Genomic DNA, 27135 nt, shown 5'->3' with positions numbered 1-27135 from the left:
ATGTTAACTTGAGAACTCATACCTGCCAGTTTTTTCATATTTTTATAAAAGGAGGGAAACATACTAGATTCACGTGTTTGTTAATTTCAGATGGTTTTTACATCCGTTTTCTTTAGTCAGGACCCTCCTCAAATATGGAAACATCACTAGGATTCCCAGAGAGCTCAAATTCTTGAGTTGTGCAACCCAGAAAAGTGTTGAATGCTGAATTCACTGTACACCTGCAAGACTCCAGACACAATTCTTGAACCTTTCCCCAGTATGATGATCCCTCTTTTGGACAGCAGATTTATTTTCCTGTGCTGACTTATGCAGCCTAACTTATGCTTTCAGCATAGCTCTTGCCATCAGTTCCCAGAACCAGGCAGACTCGTGGTGCTGCGTGAGCCAGTGCTGCTGGGTACCCAGGGTCAGCTTATCCAACCCGTTCATTTTACAGATGAGAGTACTTTGGCCCAGAGAGGAGAAAGGACTACTTCCAGAAATCATACACATTTACTCACTGCAAAAGACTTGCCTTCCCTCCAGTTAATTTGGAGATGGCTCTTTTAGATGACCCAGGTGCTGCAGGGGGTGGGAAGCTAGAAGCTCTGAGCCCACTTTTCCTCCACATTTGACAGAGGACTTGGCCATGGGCATGCAGAGAACTGCTTTCTGGTTGTCTCCCTTGAGCACTGCTCGAGGAGCTATCACATTGGAGCTACTTCCTACTGCCTGAGATGTCACAGGCACCTGCCCAGGAAACCCTGCAGGGGTCCTTACCTCCACAGGGTGTGCCAGCAACTCTCCGGAGGAATTTAACCCACTCCTCCATCTCTGCCTGGGAGTTGGCCATGAGGACATAGGAGTCCTGTCCCACGCGATTCTGGTCCCATGAGGCTGGAGGAAGAAGTAGCACTTGTGAAGGTCTTAGAGTGATAAGAGCATGAGAGCAAGGGGAAGGGAAGGGAACCAGACCTAAATTGATTTCTTGGCTCAATGAAGCACTGCCAGCCAAACAACACAAATGCATTGTCTAATTATCCTCAGTGAAACTGGATATCCGGGCACTCTTACTGTTTTTGCTGAAGCTCTAACTCTACAGACAAATCATTGAACGCAATGGTTTGCAATTGGCATAGCTTGGGCTGAGAGCTGCTTTCATTTAACAGGACAGAAGTAATTTCCTACCAAAAGGAAAAGGAAGTTCATGGTGCAGTTTCAGCATAGATGAGACAGGGTCAGCCCATAAAAGTTAGAAGACTTTAGATCATCACGTCAATCATGGATACTTTCCTAAGCTGGCCCTGAGCTCAGTTGAAGGGGTAGGGTCGGAGATGACAATCTCAGGTGGGAGTGACAGTGAGTACATGTGTGCTTTTTTCACAAAATTGGTGCTTGGTGATCATATTTCTGCTCTCCTGACCGCACAATACCTTTCAAATGTAGGTTCTCAATACTCAGTTAATGGATACATGAAACTTGTTAGAACTTTCTTTACCATTTTCACTTCAAACCTAAGATTATATATAGGTGTAGTGTTTCCTCAGTTGGTGTTCTCAAATGGACAAAAAAGGAGGGAGAAATTGAAGGGAACAGAGAGCAGGGAGAAGGAGACGAAGAGAAAGAATGTAGGAAAGTGGAAAATAGGGAGAAAGAAGCAAGAGAGGGAAAAGGAGAGTATCAAACACAGGTCTTAGACCATGCAGTTAGTTAGTACCAGATCTGAGACTTGAACTCTAACTTCATCTGTGGACCGGCTTGCAAATGGAAATCCTCAAAGTTGGTATTTTCTTTAGTTGGTTAAAATGAAAAGGTCTCAGCGGGGACAAGAAAACAATAGTGATCCCTTTCAATTATGGGATGTTAAATTTCGAAGTGCCTTGGTAAGCAGCAATCCATTCTTCTCGCAATGGCAGGCCATCTCCCTCAGAGAGCTTGTTCTAGCTGAGTAGTTGTGCCTAAACCTGTATTTCCCTACAGGGCAGGAAAAGACTTTCAAATCCCCTCTGGTTCTGGTCTCTTGGACCTATCTTAATATCACCGAGCCTCACCTTCTTTCACCCTTTGGGATAATCTGATTCTGAATCCATCTTGTCATTAGGTTATCAGCTTTTCTAACCATTAAAGCCCTGGGCATTGAGAGTATCTTGAGAACTGGATGTTTTCAGAAGTAAAATGGTAAGTTAAAAATACTCAGGGAAAAACAAAAAGACCCTCTAGGAATTGCAACATCCCTTTGAAATAGTATAAGGAGTTAGTATTATTTCCATTTTATAGATAATAGAACTGAATCCCAGGGATGCAAAAGCACCAGTTCATCAGTATCCAGTGAGTTGCTGCCAAATGCAGGGCAAGTCCGTCGGTCTCCTTACTCCCATGAAAGATTCCACTGGCCCATATTGCTTCTAAATTTGACCTTGAACAAAATTTATCTGGTGTCTTTCCCCGCCTCCGTCTCCACCTAACTCCAGTCTACTATGTTGTTAAAACATGCCTTCTAACTTTACCCTGATTCCTGGGAGGTCTTTCTGTTCTGTCATGAGCAACCCCACTGGGAAACATCCAGGTCTCAAGATGTTCCTGAATGAAGAGGACTTCCATGGACAAACTCTTCTGGTTAGGAGAGCTGATGACCTGATGACAGGATGATTGAAAACCAGGTTGTCCCAAAGGGTGAAATAATGTGAAGCTTGATGACATTAAGATAGGTCCAAGAGACAAGAACCAAAGGGGATTTGAAAGGTTTCTGTTGTCCTACAGAAAAGTAAATATTTGGGCATAATTGAGGTGCTAGAACAGACTTTCATTAACAGGAATTGCCTGACATTAATACAAAGCTCACAAACAGCACCTCTGACCTAAGGCACATAATTTATCTGACTTAAACACAGCCTGTTCAACATGTGTTACCCTTTGGGCTGTTTCTCTTGTTGGAAACAGACCTCTCTTCTTTTCTTAATCTGCCTAAAGAACTCCTATCCATTCTTTAAAACCCAACTCAAATGTTACCTTTTCTAGGGACCTTTCTTCCCCCTATTCCAAGTTGAGTGGGGAGTCCTTATTCTATAATCCCTTAATATCTTGTTCTTACCTCTATCACTACAGTAGCTAAATTATCTTGAGCAATAGTTTCCTTACCAGTACAATGGAGATATTATTTAATATGTCCAAAACTGATGCCCTTACCCCAAAACCCCCGAAAAAAACTTGCTACATGCACAAATCTCAGCAAATCCATCTTTTCCATTGTTTAGGCCAAAACTTTGGAGTCAACGTTGATTTCTTTTTCCCACATCCAATTCATTAGCAAATGAAGCCCTCCCTACCTTCAAAATGTGATCAGAAATTGCTTACTTCACAGCCCCTTCATCATTGCTATCTCTGACTTGGATTCCTGCAAAAGCCTCCTCACTGATCTCCTTGTTCTGCCCTTGCCCCCACTACTTACTTTTGTTTTCAATTCAAAAGAATTTTAAAACATGAGTTATGTCATGTCACACCTCTGCTCAAAACTTTCCAGTGGCTTCCCATCCTTCTAGCAGAAAAGCTAAAGTTCTCACATTGCCTGCAAGTGGCTATGAAATCTGTGCCCACCCCTGAGAAAATGTCCTATTCTTGTCTCCTGCCATCATTTCATTCTAACCACACTGGCCTCCTTGACCTTCCTTGAACATACGAAATAGGCTCAGAGACTTTGCACTGGCAATTTCCACTTCCTGGAACGCTCTTCCTCCAGCTGTGCTCTTAGCTGACTCCCTCATTGCCTTCAGATCTGTGCCCAAAGGTCACCTTCTCAATGACACAAACTCTGCCAGCTCTGTTCACAATAACCAATCAATCACCTCAGCCAGCACCCTCTCTCTCTTTGGTTTAATTTTCCCCATAATTGTTATGCTATCAGAAAAACTACATAATTTCCCCATATATTTGGTTTGCTGCCAGTCTCTTCCCAAGTAATGTGCATGCAGGCTGCTTTGTTCTTTGCCACATTCCCAGTTCTGCAATAGTACTTGCCTCATAGGAGGTGCTCAATGAATTTGTTGTATAGATGAGTGACAACAGATCATAAAGTGGTATGAGAACTAAATGAGATAACATATGCAACAGAAGGAACAACTCCTTATTCCTGGTGATTCCCTGGGTTAGGAGGAGAATAGATAGTTATTCTATGAGAGATCAGTAGGGAGAGGGAAGCCTACCCGAAATTGTTGGCTGCCCCCAATTAAAAAAAAAACTAGCATGACTACAATTAAAAGTTTCTATGTGGTGTTTGTGCAACTAAAACTGGTGATCACAGAGAGAGGATCCTATCTAGGAAGCCCATTTCTTACACCAGCATTAGCTCCGGAGAATCATCTTGCAAAAGAGGATGATAAAAAGAGGAACTAAAAATTCTCTATGTTATAACATGAAGGATGCCTCACTTTAGGGTTGGGTGGAACCTTGGAAGATGATGGTATCTTTATGAAAATGCTTTCCTATCTTATTATTACTTTAGTATTATTTGTCCTTATGAGATGTGGTGTGTGTGTGTGTGTGTGAGAGAGAGAGAGAGACAGGGAGAGAGAGAGAAAGAGAGAGAGAGAGAGAGAGACAGAGAGAGAGAGAGAAAGAGAGAGAGAGAGAGAAAGGATCTGTTTGTGAATTCCTCTAGCAGGCCAGGAGACTGTTGCAAGCATAAGTGATAATGAGAGAACAAAGCTTCCTCCTGCACTGGTATAGCAATGTTGAAGAGTAGGTATTTTTGGTGCAAAGCCCACAGTGAATGTTCAGCTGGATCTCTCAGCAGGGTTACTCTAGATTGAAAACCCAGGCTTTCGGACACACGTGTTACCATGGATGGTTGTGTCCCATGAATTGCACTGGGAGAGGCATCCTAAAAACAGAATAACCTTTGTGGAAAGGGAGACAGATATTTCTAGTGAGGAGAGACTGAAAAAGCAGGCTTTCCTGCTTTTCCTCTGAAGAGAAAGAGAGGAAGTTACACCTTCAGATTAAAAAGCAAGGGAGGCTGGGAATGGTGGCTCACATCTGTAATCCCAGCATTTCAGGAGGTTGAGGCAGGTGGATTGCCTGAGGTCAGAAGTTCGAGAGCAGCCTGGCCAACATGGGAAACCCTGTCTCTACTAAAAATACAAAACTTAACTGGGCATGGTGGCACACACCTCTAGTTCCAGCTACTCAGGAGGCTGAGGCAGGAGAATTGCTTGAATTGGGGAAGCAGAGGCTGCAGTGAGCCCAGATCACGCCACTGCACTCCAGCCTGGGCAATGGAGCAAGACTCTGTCCCAACTCAAAAAAAAAAAAAAAAAAAAAAAAAAAAACAAGCAAGCATCTAGGAACTTAAAATTTTTTTTATTTGTATTCTATAAGCAGTCATAGCCAAGTTTAGGATTTTTTTTCTGCATTATAATTATCTCTAGATTATTCCCAAATATCAAACACTGATATGACATGCACTGTATCAAATGCTTCATATTGATTTCCTTATTTAATCTTCACTATTATCATTATAGTCCCCATTTTATAGACAAAAAATCAAAAGGCAGGGAGAAATTAAGTAACTTCTTACACAAATAGTAAGTGCCAGGGTCAGGGCAGGCTAGCTCCAGACTGGACACTTCTAACCTCTATGCTATGCTGCCTTCTCCATCAACTTTCTTATGCACACAGTGACCTTGTGTGAGTGGGAAGGAGGGGGTGAAGAAAAGAGGCACTCAGGGGCCACGTGGCCTCCCCTGCTGTGGTCAGTACACTACACAGCCAGACTAGCCTCTAGTCCTGGATCCCCTGGCAGGGCTAGGCCTAGCATAGGAGCAAGAGACAGGGAGAAGAGTAGAAGCATCTCAGGGTGGCAGATCCAGGAGCATGACCCAAACTCCCCTTGTTCCAAATGCATTCAAGGAAGGAAACTCTTGATTTGAAAGAGGCACCCTCCAATGTGCCAATCACGTGCAATGGGTGAGATGCAATGGGTGGAACCATCTGAGGTTGCTGAATTTTTATAATTTTTGACCCATCGAAACGGCAATTTCACATGCTTCCATTTATATTTTAACTGTTAAATTTGATGACCTACTACCTTCTAGACTGAGTTCATTTTAGTGAGTAGAGAAGGTACAATTTTCATGTCAGTGGCTCAGTGCCTTGTACAGTACCTGGCTCCTAGCACACACTCATGAAATGCTTACAGAGTTGAGCAAAATGCTCACCTACTTATTTCATGGGCATTATTCAAGCACTTGATACTAGTTAATAAACTACAATAGCTTCATTAACTGTATACAGAACCACTGTGGGCTCTCAATAGGCTGGTTGGTTAGTTAGCTGAATGACTCTCCGAATATAGCTTTGACTTCTAGGATCCAGTAGTAAAATGGGAAGAAGGAAAGATCCAGAAGTAAAATTCCCATTTTACTTCTGCACTGCACCTCTGTCCTACCTGTTGTGGCCTACCTGGAATTATTTCAAAGACAAACTTCCCAGCTTCTTCTGGGTTTGTGGCGATCTCCTTGATTGTACTTCCTGGTAAAGGCATGCAGCCCTGAAAGATGAAAAGTCAGGCCTTAAGGATAAGCAGCAATTTAACACCTGTAAACTAAAATTGAGTTGGAGAACAGATAGGATAATGATGGGATGGGGAGGAGGGCAGGAGGATAGGGACATGGGAAGCTAGCCTCCCAGTTTTAATGGGGCCCCTTTTGCTACTCAGGCCTCGGGCAAATTAAAGGGCAGCTATTCCAGAGCAAACCAGGTGCCCAGAGAAAAACGAGGTTCTGATATAAGAATGAGCTAAGAGGGTGCCATCACTAATACTTGCCTCTTCTCACTTTTCCAAGGATCCAACTTGATGGCCAAATGAGACACTTGGTCTTTGTGAAGGCAATGCTGAGGCTGGGGAGACCATGCTACCTGCCAAGCTGCCAGAGGGGTTCAGGGAGGACTGAACCACTCAGGTCACCATTGGAGGGATGGGGTATTGAGTAGAAGGTGCCTGCACCTTCACTAACCACCTAGAATGTATTATTCATTTAGTCCTTCCAGCAGTCCTCCAAGCAAAGTACCATTATGCACATTTTATAGGTGAGGAAAAGAGATCAGAAAGCTTCTGTAATCTACCCAAAGTCATAGAGCTAGTAAGTGCCAGAATAGTAGTTCATCTCAGAAGTCAGTCCAAAGCCAGTGCTCTTCACCATCAAAGCTGAGGTGGCGGGAAATGGTCCCACCACCAAGCCCAGATCTATGAAGGGGGACTGAGGGTTTAGTAGGATTTGTGACCTCTTATATACAGATATATTATCAGAAAAACAAGCCACTTCCACCATGTGTGTGTATGGTGCTTTATCACAGTGCATTCCACTTGGGATAATTCTTCTTTTTTTTTTTTTTTTGAGAGGGACTCTCGCTCTGTTGCCTAGGCAGGAGTGCAGTGGCGTGATCTCAGCTCACTGCAGTCTCCACCTCCTGGGTTCAAGCGATTCTCCTGTCTCAGCCTCTTGAGTATCTGGCACTACAGGCACCCGCCACCGCGTCGGCTAATTTTTTGTATTTTTTTTAGTGGAGACGGGGTTTCACAGTGTTAGCCAGGATGGTCTCGATCTCCTGACCTCGTGATCCACCCACCTCAGCCTCCCAAAGTGGTGGGATTACAGGCGTGAGCCACCGTGCCTGGCCCACTTGAGATAATTCATTAGACCCCCATAACAGCTCCATATCCAGAGCACAGCAAGATTTATCACTGCCACTTTGCAGATGACGAAACTGACACTTTGAATGTCTGACTGCACAAAGTGACATAGTTAATGTGCACTGGATCTAGTTACTCATAGTTTTTCATAATCTACACCTCGCTGGCTGTTGAAGGTAGCAGACCTGATTCTGAGTTGAGTAAACACATGTATCGTTATTTCAAAACAAAGTACGGATGGAGACGACTGGTGGCAGAGAACACTATAAAGGCAAAAGAGTCTTAAGGAAATCTCAGAAGTAAGATCCACTCAGGAGCCTAAGAGAATAAATGTTTCTTGAGGATCTAGAAATAAAAATGCTGAAGACTGAGAGAGAACAAGACAAGAAGGAAGAGGAGGAGGAGGGGAAGGAACAGAAAAGGCAGGAGAAGGAAGAGAAGAAAGAAAAAATGGAGGAGGAGACAAGGAAGGGGAGAAGGGGAAGGGGAAGGGGAAGGAGAAGAAAAAGAAAATCGGTCTAGAAAATGAAATTCTGCAATTCTTCTACATTCCTCTAATTTTATTGTTTAAAAATAACCTCCACCTACACAGTCCTCACCATCTTTAATAAATCACATCCATGCCTTCAGAAAAAATGACCCTGAGGTTGTGCTGCTGAGTTACTTTTGATGAGTTATGGCACCAGAGTAAAAGGCCATGTTGCTTTTAGACAGGAGGGAGCACTGTCTGGTAAGAAGAGAAGGAAAGGGCAATCGCAGAGGTTTCTGCCTCCCCTAAGTATACCTCTCTAAACTGTCATTTGATACCCAAAATCATTTCATCAGAAATCGTAACAACAAAATACTAAAAATATACATGCCATGTATTGAGCAGTCCCTAGGTGTCTGATTCTATGCTGATTGCCCTGAATATATCAGCACATCTAATCTTCATAAGAAGTCTAGGATGGAAGGACTGTTATTCTCCCCCATTGGAGAAAAGAAGAAGTAAAGCTCAAGGAAGTTAATTAGTTGACCCAGGATCACAAAAGCTAGATAGTAAGAAATCTATGATTCCAGCCTCAGTCAGTGTGATTCCAGAATTACAAATAAGGCTTTACTTGCAAGTCCCACTTGCTGAGAGAAGTAACAATCAGAGTTAAACATGTTCACACCAAGGTGTAAATGACTAATTGCAGGCCCTTTCCTCAAGCTCAGCATGAGAGCCTTGAACTTCATAAATGGCAAGAGGAAAGCAGGTAAGAGGAAGAGACACCAGTAGGGGTGAGGGTGGGGACACTGATGGGGAAGGAAGAGTTGTTCCAGGAAGGGAAGGGCCCAAGTTGCCCAGAGCCATTTTCAAGTACTTAGCAAGTTGACTGGGGTGGACTCTGTATAAAGACGGAAGGACGGAAAGGTTTATGCAGGAGGCCACAAGTCCTTCAGCAGTAAAGCAATGGAAACAACTGTGGCAGTGAGGTGCCAGAATATCTAGAATTCTCTAGCTATAACTTTTAAATCCAATTAAAAGTTCATCTAGAACTACATTTTAGCCCAACTCCTTGTTAAAGCATTTTTCAAAATGCTTATATTGGCTCATGAGAACTTAACTGTTAAATTTTAAGCCAGTTTCATTGTAAGCTTACAATGAAATATTTTCTATTAAAAAGGTGAAGATATTTAATTTTACAACTTTCTGATGCTTTACTCTATTTTGCTATCATTTCTGCTGTTGTGGTTACTTCCATCTATTCTATCTGTGCGGTGGAAATCCTATATAATGTGGTGCTATTGCATGTCTCTTCTCAGCTCTGAGTTCAGTGGTATCATGTTGGTAGCTCGCATCAGTCGTGATGGGAGTATCTGCCGCACAGAAATTAGCAAATGTTGCACTTCAATCAACTCTCCCATTAGAGGGCCAGTTGTTAACTATTTACCAGCACATCGCTGGTAGATAACCACTTGTGTCGATGCCTCAGAAAACAGGCAGATGAGACAATGGGACCACGGGTCTACCCTACTACTAGGATTATCTGAGACCATCATTGTAACAGAAACTTGAAGGCAATAAGCTGAGATTCTGTTTGAAACAATTTCCCTGACAAACAACTTTCTAGAATGGTTTATATAAAGCTAGTTCATGGACTTACACAGCCTTATACTGTTAGGACTGGACGGGATCTTTCTGAGAACTCAAAGAAAAAATGCACAGACTGCCTTCTATAGGGCCAGAAGATTCCCCAAAAGCACATACAGGAAAGTCTATCATACACGGTTCCATAATTTATTTACATTCTCCTTTGTCGGACGCTAGGTCCAATGTTTCTCATTATAAATAGCATTGGATATTCTTATTATTTCTTTTGGAACTTCGTAGACCCAGAATCACTGTGTCTAAGGGTATGACAATTTTTTGGTGTTTAGTAAATCTGGCCAAATAACTTTCTAGAAAGGTTGTATCAACTGACACACACATCATCAGTGTATGTGAGGGCCCTTATGCCTGATGGCTCTAAGATTATTGTGATGTTTCTGTTTTTTTGGTATCTTGGGGGATAGGATGTTTGTGTGCATTCTTTTTAAATTTACAACTATTACACTTTAATTATAAAACATTTTTAAAAAAACATTAAAAATTGTATGTGTAACACCAGTATTCAGAGATAACCACGGTTAATACTTCCTTGTATGTCTTTCTAGGCCTTTTTCTATAAATACAGATTCATGATTTTTTTTTCAAGAATGGGATTAGTATATACATCATCTTCTGATATACACTGCTTTTTAAAGACAATAATGTTACGGACATCTTTCCATTTCAAAAAGTATTAATTAGGAGCATCGATGTCTGAATTGTATTTTATTGTATAGACATATAAATGTAGCCTATTATAAGTTAGCCCCTACCACTGGGCATTGTTGTCATATCATTAATAAAAACAATGCTGTGGGGAATCTACTTAATTATTGTTTGTGATAATACTATAAACATCAGCCCAAATTCCTAACAGTGGAAAATTAATTAAATTATAGAACATTCATGTAATAGATTGTTTTGACATAATGAAGAATTACATTGTAGAATCATATTTAATGTTGGGGGCAAAATTCATCACATATTGTTAATTTTTTCATTAAATAATATTTATTATACTAACTTTGCATTTACAGTAGATGAGTTCCTAAATACGTATAGGGAAGGCTGAAAGTGGAGGGGATATAGCTGGCTATTTCTTACTGATGGGATTGTGAATAATTTTTAAAGTTTTATAATCAAACAATACATATCAGCATGCAGTAAAATACACTATTCTTTCTAAGAAATTATTATTTTATTCCTAAACATTTTAGTTTTCTATTTTTCACATTTAAAATGAGTGTTGGATTTTATCAATGCATTTTTCAGCCATCTATTGAAGGGTTATGTGGTTTTGCTAACCTGACCTATTGATCTGATGTATTATATCAATAGATTTCCTCAAAATAAATTATCCTTGTCATCTTAGAAGGGTTAACTAATTATCTCAGGCTGATTTAGTCCTGAGAAGTCTTTGGGTTTCTTCTTCCCAGAAGTAAAGAGGAGAAGCAAGAACCTTAAGATATTTATTTTACCCTTTGACATTAGTTTATGTTTTTACAAAACAGTTTTTTACACCTGCTTTATGTCATTTGATCCTGTGACAAATGCAGGCCAGGTAGTATTGTCTGATTTTATAAAAGAATATAGAGGGGTCCAGAAAAATTAAATAATTACAGGGCCAAACAGTGGTGGAGCCAGGAAAGAACACATCCTTTTATATAAAGTACCTCTCACCCTCTACAGTTCATGGAAACACACTCAGCTTCCCCTTTCATTGATTTGGGGTGGCCAAGGCCTTATTGCCATCTCCCTTATACTCTGCAGATAGGAAGACTTCCTCCATCATCTTAACATGTCAACCACCATCTTAGCCTGGAATTGCTTGGCTTTAATAAGGTCTGGGGTGTTTATAAAGAGAAGGAAGGCTGGTTACCATGCACAGAACACCAGGCAAGAGCCCCGTCTGTGGTGGGGTCCCTGTGATCCTTCCCTGGCCTCTGCAGTGACAGACACTCAGAGGTCAGAGCCCTTAAGTGGAGGAACTGGTTAACCAAGTCCTGCTGATGTGTAATGAATCCTCAAGCCTGCCCTTAAAGAAAACAGTCCTCTTCCAAAATGACCTTTTCACTTTGGTCCCATCCACCCCCAATATCTACACACTTCTTGTCCTTGCCTGTCGGGACTTTGTTCTGACTCTGGAAGGTTCTAGAGTCTGTCATCCCAAATAAGCTCCTTCTGGCCAAGCCCATACTTCCATCTCCACACACATGAGTTCTAGGTGGGTGACCAGCTGTGCTGGATGCCCTGAGACATCCAGTTTGCACCTGGGGTCCTGGGGTAATTTTTCAGAGCATCTTCTTTTATTCTCGCACACTACTTGGCCAAAAAAGCAATGAGGATGGCCGAAGAGACCTAGGCCCAAGATTTAGGATTAAAGCCCATTCTCACAGCCTTATCCACTGTATCAGGAAATCCTGTTTGCTCTACTTTCAAAGTATATCCAGAAGCTGACCATTTTCCTCCAACCCACAACTCCTACTGAGCCCCTAAACATCATTAACCCCTTACCTAGATTACTTGCGTCTTCCCCCTGTTCCATTTTTGAGCACAGTAGCCAGAACTGTCTTTTTACAATTTAAACCGAAAACTGTCACTCTCTGCTCGGAGCCCTGCAATGCCTCCCTGTGGCCCTCAGGGTGAATGCTCAGGTACTTACAGTGGCCTGCAGTGCCCAAGCAGTCTGTGCCCCTGATCCCTGACTACGCTCTTGCTTCTCAGACCTCACCCCCTCTGATTCCTACCTGCTAGTTCTGCTCCCACCATAGTGCCCTCCTTGCTATTCCGCAGCCAGGCCAGACATGCTCCCTTTGGTGCCTTAGCACCGGCTGTTCTCTGTGCCTGGAACATTCTTTCCCCAGAGATCTACCCAGCTTATTCCCTCTCCTCTTTAGTCTTGGCCCCAGTGTCACCCTCTTCATGAGGTCATTTGACCATCCTTTTTAAAATTACATCTTCCCTTAACTCTTGACACCTGCTAGCTCATCCTATTTTTTTCTTCATAGAACTAATCTTTTCTCTAACAAACTACATACTTTTCTTATTTGTTATGTTTATGTGTCTTTTCCTCCATATTCTAAGCTGCATATGGTAGAGATTTTTATCTGTTTTGCTCATAGTTTATTTCAAGTACCTAGAACAGTGTCTGGCACATAATAAATGTTCGATAAATACTTATTGAACAAACAAATCAATGAGTCCCAAAGTCGGTTTTCCTGAACCCAAATCCACTCTCTCTGAGCCCTTGACTGAGTGTCACCACCATCACCGCCCTGTTGCCAGTCTTGACTTAGAGCCATGTGTAGGAAACTCCACAGTGCCCAGCCTGGTGCTTCCTGGAGGACCACTCTGTCATCTTTGCAACTCAGTTTATGTATCTAGAAAATAGTGTAAAGGGAAAAGCAATTTCCTTTCCAATGGGTGTGTCTGGTCCTATAGAGAAGGCCCCTGTGAGTTTAAGTGCAATCCCAGCGGGCTCCAGGCCCGCCTCCTCCGTGCCTTATGAACGGGACAAACAGCCTGGCTGGTACCTGGGGCTTCGTGTCCTCTTCCTCCTTGTAGTAGTAGAGATGCTGCGCCCTCAGCACAAAGTACCTCTGCTGCCAGTTCTTCACGATGGACCTCTGCTTCTTCAGCCAGCCCATCTTGATGGGCCTCTCCAGCGGGTTGGGGGTGGACGATGGATGGAAGGCAGCCATCTGCTCGCCGGTCATCACACTCCTTGACCGAGCTATAGAGAGGAACAGACAGGCCGACTGACTGAGGGACATGGGGCAGTGAGCAAAGAGTGGGCGGAGAGGAGAGAGGAACCCCAGAGGGGGCTGAGAAGCTGGGGGGGACGACAGCCAGGTCCAGTTCAGAGGTCCGGATCTGAGCAAGAGAAAGTCCCCCCCGAGCCAGAGAAGCAGCCAAGGGGCCAGCTCCCAATCAGGGCCAGGCCAAGAATAAAACCCAGGCTGCGGCCGGTGGCCCCGTGCACAGGCAGTCCGGCACCGCGGCAGGCCCCGTCATTCTGCAAAGCGAAAGGTTGGCTGGAGCCTTCTGAAGAGGAAGTGGCCACAGCATCTGACAAAAGGTGCTTCCTTTTTCCTGCGTGGGAGTCAGTATCTGACAAGAGAGAGGAGAAAATAATGCCTCACTCTGAAGGCTCGGGGTGAGTCCCACGCAGCTGCAGAGGCCGCCGGAAGCTGCCTGGGCACTCTTCCACAGCGGCCGGTTAGAGGAGTGGCCGCACGACACAAGCTGTGTTAGCTCCAACCTCGCTGTGGAATGCAGGCCCCCTCCAGCGGACCCCACTCAAAACCCAGCCCCCGGCCACAGGGCCAGCCTGCAGGGAGTTGGCACCTTCTGAATTCTCCTGCCCAGTGCCATTCTGTTCCCTGCCCACGGAGAGTATCCCAGCCCTTTATGCTGTACAAGGAGCTCACTGCTGCTGCCTTCCTATGACCTTTACAGTTAGGTTGTCACTGCCAATAGAAGTCAGAAGCAGGATTTGAAGCCAGAGCCCCTTGAACCTGCTGCGTGGTATAATCGGCTTTTGTTTTCACACAGTTCTGCCTGTCATTCCATTAAGTCCAGCCTGTACCTCCACATCTTGTCTCCATGGTAACCCCCACCCAGGACCACTCTCTCCTTTCCTTCCCTCCGCAGCACTCCATCGATCACCCTGGTCCCCATTCAACACTTCCTTCTGAGCCCCATCTTCCTGATTTCCCAGCCAGTTCAACGATGCCCTTGTCTCTTTGGCCTGTACTGCCCTCCACACTTGCAAATACCCAGTGTCTGCACCCCTCTCCTTCTGCCAAGTGTTGCTGGAGGAAGGTTCCATCTTCCAACCGCCTTTTTCAGCTTTTGTCCATCCCTGGACCACTCACGACACAGCTAAACTAAGCTGTCAACTCTACTCTCACCTCATTTCATTTCACCTGATTGGAGACTAGTTCTACCTTTCCTCACTTTTTGACGGTGGATAAATTATGCTTCTCTGAGCCTCGGCTTCCTCACTTGCTAAATTAGGATAATAATACTTCCTTGTTTATGGAATTGTTGTAGAGATTAAACAAACATAGGCAAACCACTTAGCACAGTCCCTGGTCAAAGGTAAGTATATGTTACTCTTACTATTTTTATCAACAGATGACTTTACTTCCTACTAAAAAGATGGGGGTCATCACTGTGTGCTTCTTCAACTTAACTCTTCACTTCAAAATGTCATTCCATCATCAAGCTTCCTCTCTTTCTTCTTTCCTATCTTTAATGCATTAAATTGCCAACATCTCCTCATTGATTTTGAAAAATATATTCAGGGGGTACATGTGCTGGTTTGTTACATGAGTCCATTGCATAATGGTGGGGATTGGGTTTCTAGTGTACCCATCACCCAAATATTGAACATTGTAACCAACAGGTAATTTTTCAATCCTCACCTCCCTCCTGCCTTCCCCATTTTTGGAGTCCTCAGTGCCTGTTATTCCCATATTTATGTCCATGTATACCTATTGTTTAGCTCCCACTTATGAATAAGAACATGGGATATTTGATTTTCTGTTTCTGAGTTAGTTAGGATAAATAGCCTCCAGCTCCATCCATGTTGCTGCAAAGGATATAATTTCATTCTTTCTGATTCTCTTATTTCTATCTCCTTTTACGCCTGTGATTCTCAATCTTTATTTATAGTCATGGCATACTTTCAAACACCAGAGTTTTATATGGCATTACAGAGTCTTTCTGTAGCTATCTCCAATTGTATCTGGAGTTATCACCCTACTTCCACATTTCACCCTTCGGTCCAATATTGCTGTCTGAAGAGGACTCCACTGTAACTGGGCTCCCTTGACCCTCACAAGGGGTCTGAGTTCCCATAATATACCTTTTTACCTGGTTCCATCTGGCAGTCACTTCTTACCTCCCACCAGGGACCTGGTGAGGTCATACTAGGTTGTATCCCAGGTTGCAAGACATATTTGATTCAGCTTCCCATTGGACAGACATCATCATAAGAGTGCTTATACTCAGATGTAGAACAGGTAATTTGATATTTTGATGATAATTTGGTAGTTTGCTTACAAAGGATTTGCTTTATATCAGTGTGTCTTAGCAGCCCAGTTAAGAACTTTATCTGAGATCTTGCTCCTCAGTTACTTGCTATCTTCAAGGCCTTCTATCTGTAATTAAACAGCAGCCACTGTGGGCTGATCACTTGCTCTAAGGCTGTGGAAATGATCCCAAAGGAACTACAGAAGATTTTGGCAGAATACAATGAGGAGGAGGGAATTTGAAGGACTGTATACAGTTCTGCGTCTCTCTAAGTCAGAGACTGTACCTTGCAAGGACTCTTATCTGTCCTAGAAAGAGGGCAGAGAGTAGGCAAAAATGAAAAAGATAGTTTACACACAAAACTTTTGGAGAAAATCGAAGAGTGAGGCATTCCAGCAGATGCAGAGGCATTCTCCCCCACCTCAGTAGCCTCAGTGAAGTCCATCCCGGTGTGGCTTTTGTGACCATTCAACTGTAGCAACATCATACATGATAGGGAGGACCCCCTTCTAGCAGTGGCATATAAGAAACCTTTACTTGGCTTCTGGGGTGACGCCACCAAATGGAGCCAACTCAGGAGTGGGGGGAAGTGCCACATGGCGGCTAGAAGGACTCAGGCCCCTTGGGCCACCCCCAGAGGCCCACAGACATCATTAGGACCACAGTGGGGGTTAGGGGAAACTGAAAGTCTCCAACAGCATTGAAGAAGTGGGAAGGGGTTAGCAGAAGAGAAAAAGATACCACAGATTGGAGAGAATTCACTCAGCATAGAAGAAATTAGTTGCTGGTATTTTGTTCACAGTTCTGTGAAATTTTTCATGCTTTGTTGTGGCAAAAACAACTATAAGAAAAACAAACAAATAAAAAACCCTCCTAGGAGCACATGTGCATTGCAGAATGACCTGGCAACGGCAGGAGTAAGTGCGAGGATCTTATGTTCCCAGACCTGGCCAAGAGGAGCTTTGATGCCCTTGTAGCAGAAAGGCAACCAGCTTGTCTGCTTACATCTGAACAAGGCTCTGCCTGGCCATGTTTTATATCCATAAATGATACCACTCACTCTACATCCAACCAGTGTTTCTTTAGTGCCTGTTAACATCCCACCATAGTTGGTGTAACTATGGGCACTGGGCCACCCATTACAAGTTAGAGAGTGGGGATAGCTCAGTACAAAGTTCCACACTGCTGAAATTAGGCCCAAACCCTGGGGGTAGGGAGACAGCTGGGGTCTCAGATGAGCTAGGGATTAAGCAGGGGCACTTTCCATCCCAAGTGCAGAGCCATCTCCCTCCTTAGCCCACAGTGTTGCTCACCAGCCAGGCCTGGCATGAGATGATTAAAATAGCAGAGAAGAAAGTCTGGGGGCCTTCAGTTTGTCTTGGTTTTGATTAACTTTCCTTGTTAGGTTCTTTGAACAGTCTCTCTTCTTTGTGGGTGTGGCTTGTTCCGGATAAAGTAAACAAAGAGATCTGTTACTATTAATGGAGCTCTTTCTCATAATGAAAATAATAACCATGATAAGCTTCACTTGTGAGCCAGTCATTGTACCCTGAGTGCACTTTCCCAGCCCTTCAGGAAGGAGGTCTGAACCAGGCCGAGGGTTGGAGAGGGGGCTGCAGGCAGACCAGGGCGGGGAAAGGTGGGAAGGCAGTTGCTCAGTGTTTACAGAACACCCTGGGGCAAGTGAGAAATGAGGGCCTCAATGAGGTTAGAAACCTCACCTTATTCTAGTAGAGAGAGGATGAGCAAGCCCCTAGCACTGCACTGTCTTGTACTGTAGCCACTAACCATAAGTGGCTGTGTACATTTAAATGAATTAAATAGATTGCATTAAGTTAAAATTGAGTTCCTCCATCATACTAGCCATGTTTTAAGTACTCAGTAAGCCTGTGTGTTTCGTGGCTACAGTACTGGACAACGCAAATAGAGAACGTTTCCATGATCACAGAAAGTTCTGCTGGTCGGCACTTCCCAGAACTTGAGTGCTATCATTACAAAGCGTGGGGTGGAAATGGGCCACAAAGGTGAGGCAGCATTTTATCAAATAGAGAAATCAAGCTGGAGGGCCCAGAGACGAAGATGCTTTAGGTGACAGAGTGAGGCGTTCAACTTGATTAGGGAGGTAGTAGGGAGCTATTTTATATTCCTGAGCAAGGGAGGCCCATGATAAAATATAGTTGGATGACAGGACTGCTGGTGCTGAATTTTAGTCTGCAGGTGTGAGAGAGTACTGGAAAGGAAAGAAGAGAAATAGAAGAAGTGCCACATGCCTAGGGATGTTGTTTCTGCAGTAGAAGTTAGCTGCTTTTTGCCGCAAGATGGGGCAAAGGAAAATTAAAGAAGGAAGTATGAACAGAGAAGTCAGCTGAGAAACGTTATCACTTCCTTTCTTCATCTTCTGCCGCTGAACCCCCAAAATAATCTGCTCTCAATTCTGACTCAGTCTAGATTCTACTTTGGATGGCTGTAAATGTGTGGGTGAGGTGTGAATAGTTCTTTCAGAGCTGGGGAAACAATTTCAGTTATTTTCCCAGTATGTTGATATGAGCCGTGCATTAGTTTGGGAACCATGTTTAAATGGATTTGAAAAGGGAGTAGAATTTGCACGGCTTCCCCCAGCCCTCTCTTCTGAGCTATGGACCCATCCATCCAGCTTCCTAATGTGCCTCCGTGAGAATGTCAAGCTCATCATGCTTACCACCTCATCAAACTTACCACCTTTCCCCTTCTCACCTCTACCATTCTTCTGGCTAACACTGGCACACACACCCAAACCTGCTTTACCTCCACTGGTCTTTCTGATGTACTTGAGTGACATTCTCCCAGCCAACCAATCAACACAGAAGGTTGCCTGTTCCTTATATTCAGCACTGACAGCATTGCTTATGATGTGAGCCTTCTAGAACAGAATGCTGATCATGTTACTTTCCTGCCTAAAAGCCTCTGATGACCCCCAACACCTCCCTCCTAAAAGATGAAGGCTAAACTACCATGGAGTTGGAGTCCTTTGTGGCTTTTTCTGCTGCATTTCCTGCTCTTTCTCCATACCCATCCTGCACTTTATCCAGGACAGTATGCTGTTCTCTCTGCTGGTATGTCCTCCCCACCCACCCCCACCTACATCCAATTTGACCTCTTGGAAAACTCTTACTTATCCTTCAAGAATCCCTTCAGGCCCCACTTCCTGTGAGAAGCCTTCCCGGCCCTGCCAGACTTAGTTGCTCCCTGGCTCTGGACCCTTGTCAGTGGAGACACATGTGTATCGTAGCCTTCATCACCTTGCTTGGTACTTTTTTCTTTTCCTGTCTTCCCTCTCCACTTGCACTCTAAGAAGACGGGTACTGCCTTGATGTTTGGCCTTACTCATCCTTGTATCCTGCACCTAACACAGTGCCTAGCAGAGAGAAGGAAGGAGAAAGTAGCAGAAGTGCACAGGCTTCTACATACGCAGCCTTGGGTAAGCAGTATTCTATCCCTGAGGGCCAGTTTCCTCTTCTGTAAAGCTGTGATAATAACATGTATCTTATGGGGTGATAAATCCATAAGGATTAGTAAGGATAAGTGGACAGGCCCCAGCCAGTGCCTGCTTCTTAAAACATAAACATTAAATGAAAGCTATTATTATTAACATTATTATTATAGTATGGACTCAATTTTATTCTAAATGAGAGAAAAGAAAGAGAATATTATGGAGGGGAGGGATGAAAAGAGGGAGAGAGATGGAATAGAGGGAGATTAGCTGGACATTGCACAATATCCCAGGTGCAAAGCCAGAAGCCTGGATTAGGATGGAAGAGGAAGCAATATGAGAGGCTAATACCGAGAGGACTCAGCCACCTGCTGAACAAGGAGGAGCAGGAGACAAGGATTTTTGTGAGGTTTGGGGTTTGAGTGGCTCAGGTAAGGTAGCCTTCCCCATTCATTCATTCATTCATTCATTCAAGATTGAGGACTTGACATGCACCAGAACCATTTCGGGTCTTGAGGATATGAGATCAGCCAGACACAGCCCTGATGGATCCGGGAGACCCATTCATGGAAGCAAGGAAGGAAATCAGAACAAGGCCAGTTTGAACAGGCAGGTGAGTCCAGGTCTGGACATGATGAAGTGTGAGCGTGGACTGAGAGCTTCAAGCTTCCCAAGAGTTTTGGTTTTGATAAGTAAGGCTTATGAATTAAGAAAGAGATTAGGGGGAGAAAAGAGGTGCAAGTGAAAGCCAGAAGATTTGAGTGACATGAAAATCTCACACCAGAAAAGTTATTTGCATAGATGTTCAGAAACCAAAGAAAAGATGGCATAGAGGAAACCAGCACAGAGGGAAGCATTTCTCACTTGAGGCTATGGGGATAAACGGAGATGCAAGACAGAAAAGGGTGCTGTTTTCCTTGGGATTTTTGGTAAAGCTCCACACTTCCTAGAAAAGCATCTGGCAATTGAAGCATCTTGATAAATATTTGCTGAGTTAATAAAATAAATGTTTTAGAACGAAATGTGAGCCACCATGCAGGCATTTTGTATTTGCAAGAAATATTGGCCAATTTACCTATTGGCAGGATTTCTGGATATGTTCACTGTATCCACTTGAGCAGAGTGGCCGATGGAAGATATAATCCCTGATCTAACAATAATGAATATCAATAGTTACTTATGTATCGAGTACTTGCCATGAGCCAGCCACAGTGCAAGCACTTTATACAGCTGTGTCATTTAGTGCTCATGCTCTTTATGGTAAGCACCATATTGTCACCCTCATTTTTCAGACAAGGAACCAAAGCTCGCCGAGGTGAAATGCTCCAGTTAACAACTAGAAATCTGATTTCAAAGCCCAATATCCATACCTAAGCCACAGCCCAGAAAGGAGCATGTATTCTTGTGGTGAAGAGAGGCATCCACATTGGAGATGGAATTCATGTCTAGTAATTCACAGGGTTAAAGAACCCAGAGTGAAGTGGACAGAAGAGACCATGCCACCCTTCACTGAGCTGGGAACAAAGCCACTACTCCTAACCTATCATGTGAAGCAGCTGCCTCAGCCCCACCCATTTTGCCTCTAGATTGTGCACAGTTTTGTGCTATTTCCGCCAGTGTATGCTCTGCTAGGCTCAGCAGGCCTTGAAAACACAGTGACAGAGAAATGGTACTGAAACCTCAAGCCCACCACTGAGGCTGTGCTGACACCCCAACAGGAAAACGGACATATTAGGTAATCCTGCCACGTCTTACCAGCTGCTACCCAAGCTCCTGTGGAGAGACCTAGGGATTCTGAGCAAAGCCCCACGTGGCCGAGGCATGGGAAGGAGAGAGACTGAGCTAAGCTACCGTGGGCCGGCAGTCAGGCCCACACCACAGCTGAGGAGGGAGCCTACTGGGGAGCTCTCTGAAACGGCAGACCTGGCATCGCTACCACCTGAAAATGATAAACAGATTCATACGTCCCTTCCCACACCCTGCCCACATACACACATGCAACGCCCCTGCCACATTCACACACACATACATGCAGACCACCCACCTATCCTGTTATCAGACTGCGGGATGATGGCCCTTAGTTTCCACCCAGAAGGAAATTAGGACGTTTGACTTCAGAAACTTCAGGCTCACTTTCTGTATCCCTTTTCTGTCTTCAAAGCAAACGCCCGCCCCCCCCCCCCCATTGAAAAGCACCCATCATTCTTTTGAGTTTCATTTTTAACTTTAGTATGAAAAGCATTGCTCCTTCAAAAAGCATCTTTACTGTGAGATTGATGACAGCAAAGGAGCCTTCTCTCTGTACCCTGAAATTAAACCACACGGGTCTTCCCAGGGCACTCACCCTTGAGACAAATTTGTATAACCTAATTCATAGAAACATCTAAAAGTCGTTCCCTAAAGCCTGCCTCAATACGCCAGAATTGGGCAGATTTAATTTTCCCGTGTTCCATGGATTCTAGAAATGCCCTTTACTGTTTGACAAGTGACTGTGTCAACCTAAAGGAAAAAAATCTGCTTTGGAAAGGGGCTTGGCACCACTGGCTATGTCTTCTGCAGGAAGAGGCAAATAATGCTGCCTTGGTAGCAATATAAGACAGAGGGAGAGAAATTATCTGTGTGTATGTGAGAAAGAGAGAAAGAGAGAGGGAGAGAGAGTGACAGAGAGTGAGAACAAGACAGAGAGAGAGAAGGGGAGAGAGAGAGGAGTACTGGCTTTGTTTCTTCTTTCTCATCAGCAGCTCTGGAAACCTGAGCCAGCAACAAATGTTGCAAGGTTTTTTTGCACTCCAGCAAATTTGTTTCACCTAGGGTGCCTCTCCAGGGCCACCCCTCCAGTGTTCATGTTTTGTGGCTTTCGTGTTTCTTAGGAATTTAGAGTGCAGTTGCCCCTTGTGGGTCTGTGTGTCTCCATCAGTTGCAACACCTTACCCGGCCCTCTCTGCCTATCTCTGCATAACAGGAAGCCACGTGTAATAACAAGAAGCTTGCGGAATTATGAACGTTTCCTACTGAACACTGCCCCAGAGCTGCCTCTTCCTCAGCACAAGGCAAAGTAGAGATTTGGCAATCAGAGGGCAAATTTTCTCTGTAGAAAATTCTTTGACACTGTAGCTGATTAACTGCATATGCAAGCTACCTGCTTTCGCAGGCGCGAGTGTGAGGAAGAACAATTCTCATCAGGTAGGACTGCAGGATAATTAGTGCAGTAAGCTCTGCCCAGCACCCTGGTGGTGTGTTAAATTAGGAAGAGCAATCGAAGTACTGACCCCTCCATTGTCAAAGCTAGTCATTTATTTTAGGTAAGAGGTTTTGGTTCACTGGTCACTAGCATTCATAAATAAATAAGTGCATTAGGATGCTTGAAATATTTGTATTGCATAAGCACGGATGAATTATATGGCCTGAGTAATTCACAGGAAGGACCCTTCCAGGGCCATGCTCAAGTACTGGCAACTACCATCAAGCACTGGCCCTTGAGGAGGCTACAAGCCATTACGGCCTAACAGACATCACTCCAGTCAGTTTCTGGGGCATCTACAGGTCTTAGGGAACAGTGATTTTAAACTTTAACTCTACTGAGAGTTAAAGTGACCAATGAATAATGCTAGCAGTGGGGTGGGCCCAGGAAACAAGTCATAATATGTTTCTCCTATTCTACAACCTGATAAAAAGATTCCATTAAAAACAGACAATTTGATCATGGATAGAGGATAGATGATACCAATGAATTATTGATTAGTTTTGTTAGGCGTGATCAGGACAATGTGGCTAGAAAATAAAATTTGCATATTTTTAAGGATGCATACTTAAGCATGGGGAAAATGTGTCTGGGATTTGTTTTAAAATATCTTAGCATAAAAGGGAGTAAAAGAAAAAGAAAGGGATAGATAAAACAATGTGACAAAGTATTTTGTTGAATTTCAGTAGTGGGTCTACATGGGGGTTCATCATATTTTCTCTGTTGATGTTTAGAATGTTGATATAATAAATGATCTTTTTAAATATTTTATTAGGCTTAAAAATAAATTCAATAGGCTTGTTGGGTTTTTTTTTTTACATGTCAACTATTGCTCTAAACTTCAACTTGTCTGTTTTCCAAGGTCTGCATTTCAGACCTATTACTCCTCAGAGCACAGCAGAATGACACTGCACAGATGTTATACCACTCACGTACACATTCCCTCCCAGACAGATCCGCCTCCATACCCTTGCGCTGTCACTTTATCAGCTGATGAATGGGAAGAACCGAGAGACTTACTGAGGCTGCCAGTATGGATAGTATTTCCTGTAACGTCAGTTTTACCCCAACACTTACTGGCAGAGAGAGAGAAAGGGCAGCAGAAACCGGGGGGAGCCCAAGGGTGGTCTGTGAGGGAGCTCAGGAAGGAATGACCGCCTAGAATTCTAGGTGACCTCATGGCAAGAGCTTCCATTTCCAAATTTAGTTTAAAATGACAGAGGGACTAGCTCAGTAATAACAAGGGGGGATCTAAAATGAAAGTAAAAGTAAAGAAGGATGCTATCTGCATGCCATTCGGGGGGAAGAGGGATTTCTGCAAGATGTAGGATGGGCAAGGCTAAACTGAAGAAAGCTGTTGGTCCCACAACTCAGTGCATATGGAACAGCCTGCCCCAGAGGGAGTGGAAAAGGCCCAAGAAAATCCTGCACTAACAACGCCTACAGAGGAACAGCAGCAGCGTGGAGACAGGGAACAGATGGAGACCTGAAAGTGCACACAGAGGCCTGGCTGGGGCATGTTATTTCCAGTTTACCCTGGGTGCCCAAAGTCGGGCCAGACAAAAAGTAACAGCTCTGTCCTGCTGGCTCCTCAACCAGATCACGATACCAGTGAGAACAGAGGGTGCCTTTCCACCTAACCTGGAGCTACACAAGAAGAAAAACAAGAAGAAAACGAATTTTCCTTCAACAGAGAGGGGAGCTATCCTCCCTTAACCCCTTAACTGGGTGTGTCTTAAAAAGTTACACATAAGCTTGCCATAGCACCCAGCAATTCCACTCCTGGGAATCTATTCGGGGGATGTGAAGGCACATGTCCATAACAGTTTTTGTATGTGAATGTTTCTAGCAGTATTATAGATGATGGTCAAGACTGAAAACAGTCCAGAAGCCATCAACAGGTAACTGGATAAACAAAATGTGGGAAAGCCAAACAACGCAATACTACTCGGCAGCACCAAGGAGCAAAGGACTGATTCATGCCACACAATGAACCTCAAAAACATTCAGCTAAGTGAAAGAACCTGAATACAAAAGACAACAAATTCTATGAGTCCATGCATAAGAAATATCCAGAAAAGGCAATTCTATAGAGACAGTGGTTGCCAGGACTGAGGGTGAGAGCAGGGATTGATTGCAAAATGGCTGGAGAGAACTTTTTGGGGTAATAAAAATGTCCTAAAACTGGACTGTGGTAATCATCACACAACTCTATAAATTTACTAAAAATCATTGAATTGTACACTTACAATAAAGGAATTTTATGGCATATAAATTACACCTCAATAAAATTTTTAAAAGAAAGATTAGAAACTAAATAATATATATAACTGCCATACACATAAAAAACCCACCATGGAAACAGTGAAGAGTAGAACAGTCTCTGCATAGAAAAAATGAGAATAATTTTCTACACTTTTAATGCAGTGAAACATGCCAGAAACTCTACACAGTTAGAGACTTTTGCCTGTTTTGTCACTCAAATGTCTGGACTATTCCAGGAATGCAAGAATACTTCAATATTTAAAAAACTAGTAAATGGTTTAGCCCATCAATAATTTAAAAAGTCATATGTTTTCAAAGATTATGAACTTGCTTTTGATAAATTTAACATTAGTTTATATTAAATGTTAGTTATAAAGAACAGAAGATCACATTCTTAGGTGTTAAAGAGTATCTCAAACCGAAAAAAGGGGAGGGGAGAATTGAAGGAATGCTCTATATCACTGAGAATTCAACTACAGAAAATTGGAAGAATTAAACATTTTTAGGATTCAGGCCAAATATTTGCTTGGTGTTTTAACTGTATATGGAAAAATGATGAAGTACAGTGGAGTGTCTTCAGAGAAACAGAAAATGACACAGCAGAAAATTTCTGATACTTCTTCTACTGTGTCATATAATTGAGAGCTGTGAAGTTTATGAAAATTTTCACTGCTGTGACACTTTGCAATTTTGTTAAAGATTTTTTAGAGTTTGATAAAGAAAGTATTCTAAAATTCATGAAAGATGATCAAATACAAAAAAACCAACATCGTTGTCTTGGTTACAGCTAGTGACTTGTGAAAAAGTATCGAGATTTTACTTTTTCATAAAATTGTATTATTTACCAGCATTTTTATCAACTTTGGGCTACACTTCATGGTACTTGAGTAAGGCTTTGCAGAATGCAGTATTTTCCCCATGATTCAGCCACTGACATCTGGTAGTTCTGTTTCTTCTTCAAAGCTGTCAAACATTATCAGCTGCCTGAAAAATGTGTTAGGGGGTTTCCCTTTTATCACCCAAGGTCCTCACAAAAATGTCAGGACTTATTTTGTATGTATCTGTGAGCAACTGTAGCGTTTCTGTCTGACCTGGACTTTCTTGGCCCACACACTAGCCTCTGCTTGACATTTCTTTCTGGCTGGCCACTCCTTCACAGTTCTTATGGAAGAACTAGAAGAACACCATTTTTGTTTCTTTTTTCTTTTTCTATTTGTTTTTAGCCAATAGTCACCGAAGGACCAACTAAGCTTTTGTGCAAAGGCTGAAGAAGCAGGAACCAGAGATGCACAAACAGGAGGTAAAAGAAGGAGAACCATGAGGGGGTGACTCAACAGGCTAACACCAGGACCCCAGGATGCAGTCCTAATTCCAAATCCCTCTGGCTTAGCACATCTAATAGCATACGAGATCTTTTGAAGGTGAAAAATGAGTTGTAATATTTGACTTGGGCTATTTTTCTCCAATTACAACTTGTGTGATTTTTTCTCAATTATTTTTATTGCAGTAAAACACACATAAAATTTACTATCTTAACTCTTTTTGAATGTACAGTTCAATAATATTAAGTAGAGTCACATTATTGTGCAACCATCACCATCCATTTTCAGAATTCTTTTCATCTTGAAAAACGAAATTCTGTACCCATTAAAGAGTTAACTCCCTTTTCCTTCTTCCCCTATCCCCTGGTAACCAGCATTCTACTTTCTGTCTCCATGAATTTGTCTACTCTAAGCACCTCATATAAGTGGAATTATACAGTATTTGTCTTTTCTGAAGTGGCTCATTTCACTTGGCATAATGTCCTCAAGATTCATCCATGTTATACCATATTGCAGAATGTCCTTCCTTTTTAAGGCTGAATAATATTCTACTGAATGTATATATCACATTTTGTTTGTCAGTTCATTTGTCAATGAACACCTGGGTTGCCTCCATGTTTTAGTTATTACAAATGATGCTGCTATGAACGTGATGTACAAATATCTCTTCAAGACTCTGTTTTCAATTCTTTGAGTATATATTTAGATGTGGAATTGTGGGATCAGATAGTAATTCTATTTTTAATTTTTTGAGGAACTGCTATACTGTTTTCCATAGTAGCTGTAACATTTAACATTTCCACCAACAGTGCAAAAGGGTTTCAATATCTCCACATCCTCACCAACATTTGTTATCTTCCTGTTTTTTAATGGCAGCCATCATAATGGGTGTGAGGTGCTATCTCACTGTAGTTCAGGTTGCATTTCCCTAATGATTACTAATATTGGTGGCATCATTTCATTTATTGTCCATTTGCATATCTTCTTTGGAGTCCTTTGCCCATTTTGAACTGTTTG

General features: G+C 43.0%; 1 protein-coding gene across 1 annotated transcript in view; it reads right to left on the bottom strand.

Moving 5' to 3' along the window:
- Nucleotides 1-27135, bottom strand: part of ARHGAP25 (Rho GTPase activating protein 25) — a 91680-nt gene that overhangs the window by 38862 nt on the left and 25683 nt on the right. Inside the window, exons 2-4 of the mRNA XM_030827850.1 lie at nucleotides 13316-13515; nucleotides 6439-6526; nucleotides 763-879 (exon numbers count right to left, since the gene is read on the bottom strand). Of these exons, the coding sequence (XP_030683710.1) occupies nucleotides 763-879; nucleotides 6439-6526; nucleotides 13316-13515 (405 nt within the window). The remainder of the gene's footprint in view (nucleotides 1-762; nucleotides 880-6438; nucleotides 6527-13315; nucleotides 13516-27135) is intronic.

The sequence above is a fragment of the Nomascus leucogenys genome, chromosome 14 (genome assembly GCF_006542625.1).
Source record: "Nomascus leucogenys isolate Asia chromosome 14, Asia_NLE_v1, whole genome shotgun sequence".
Lineage (NCBI taxonomy): Eukaryota > Metazoa > Chordata > Mammalia > Primates > Hylobatidae > Nomascus > Nomascus leucogenys.
This window is presented reverse-complemented; position numbering and strand designations above follow the sequence as displayed.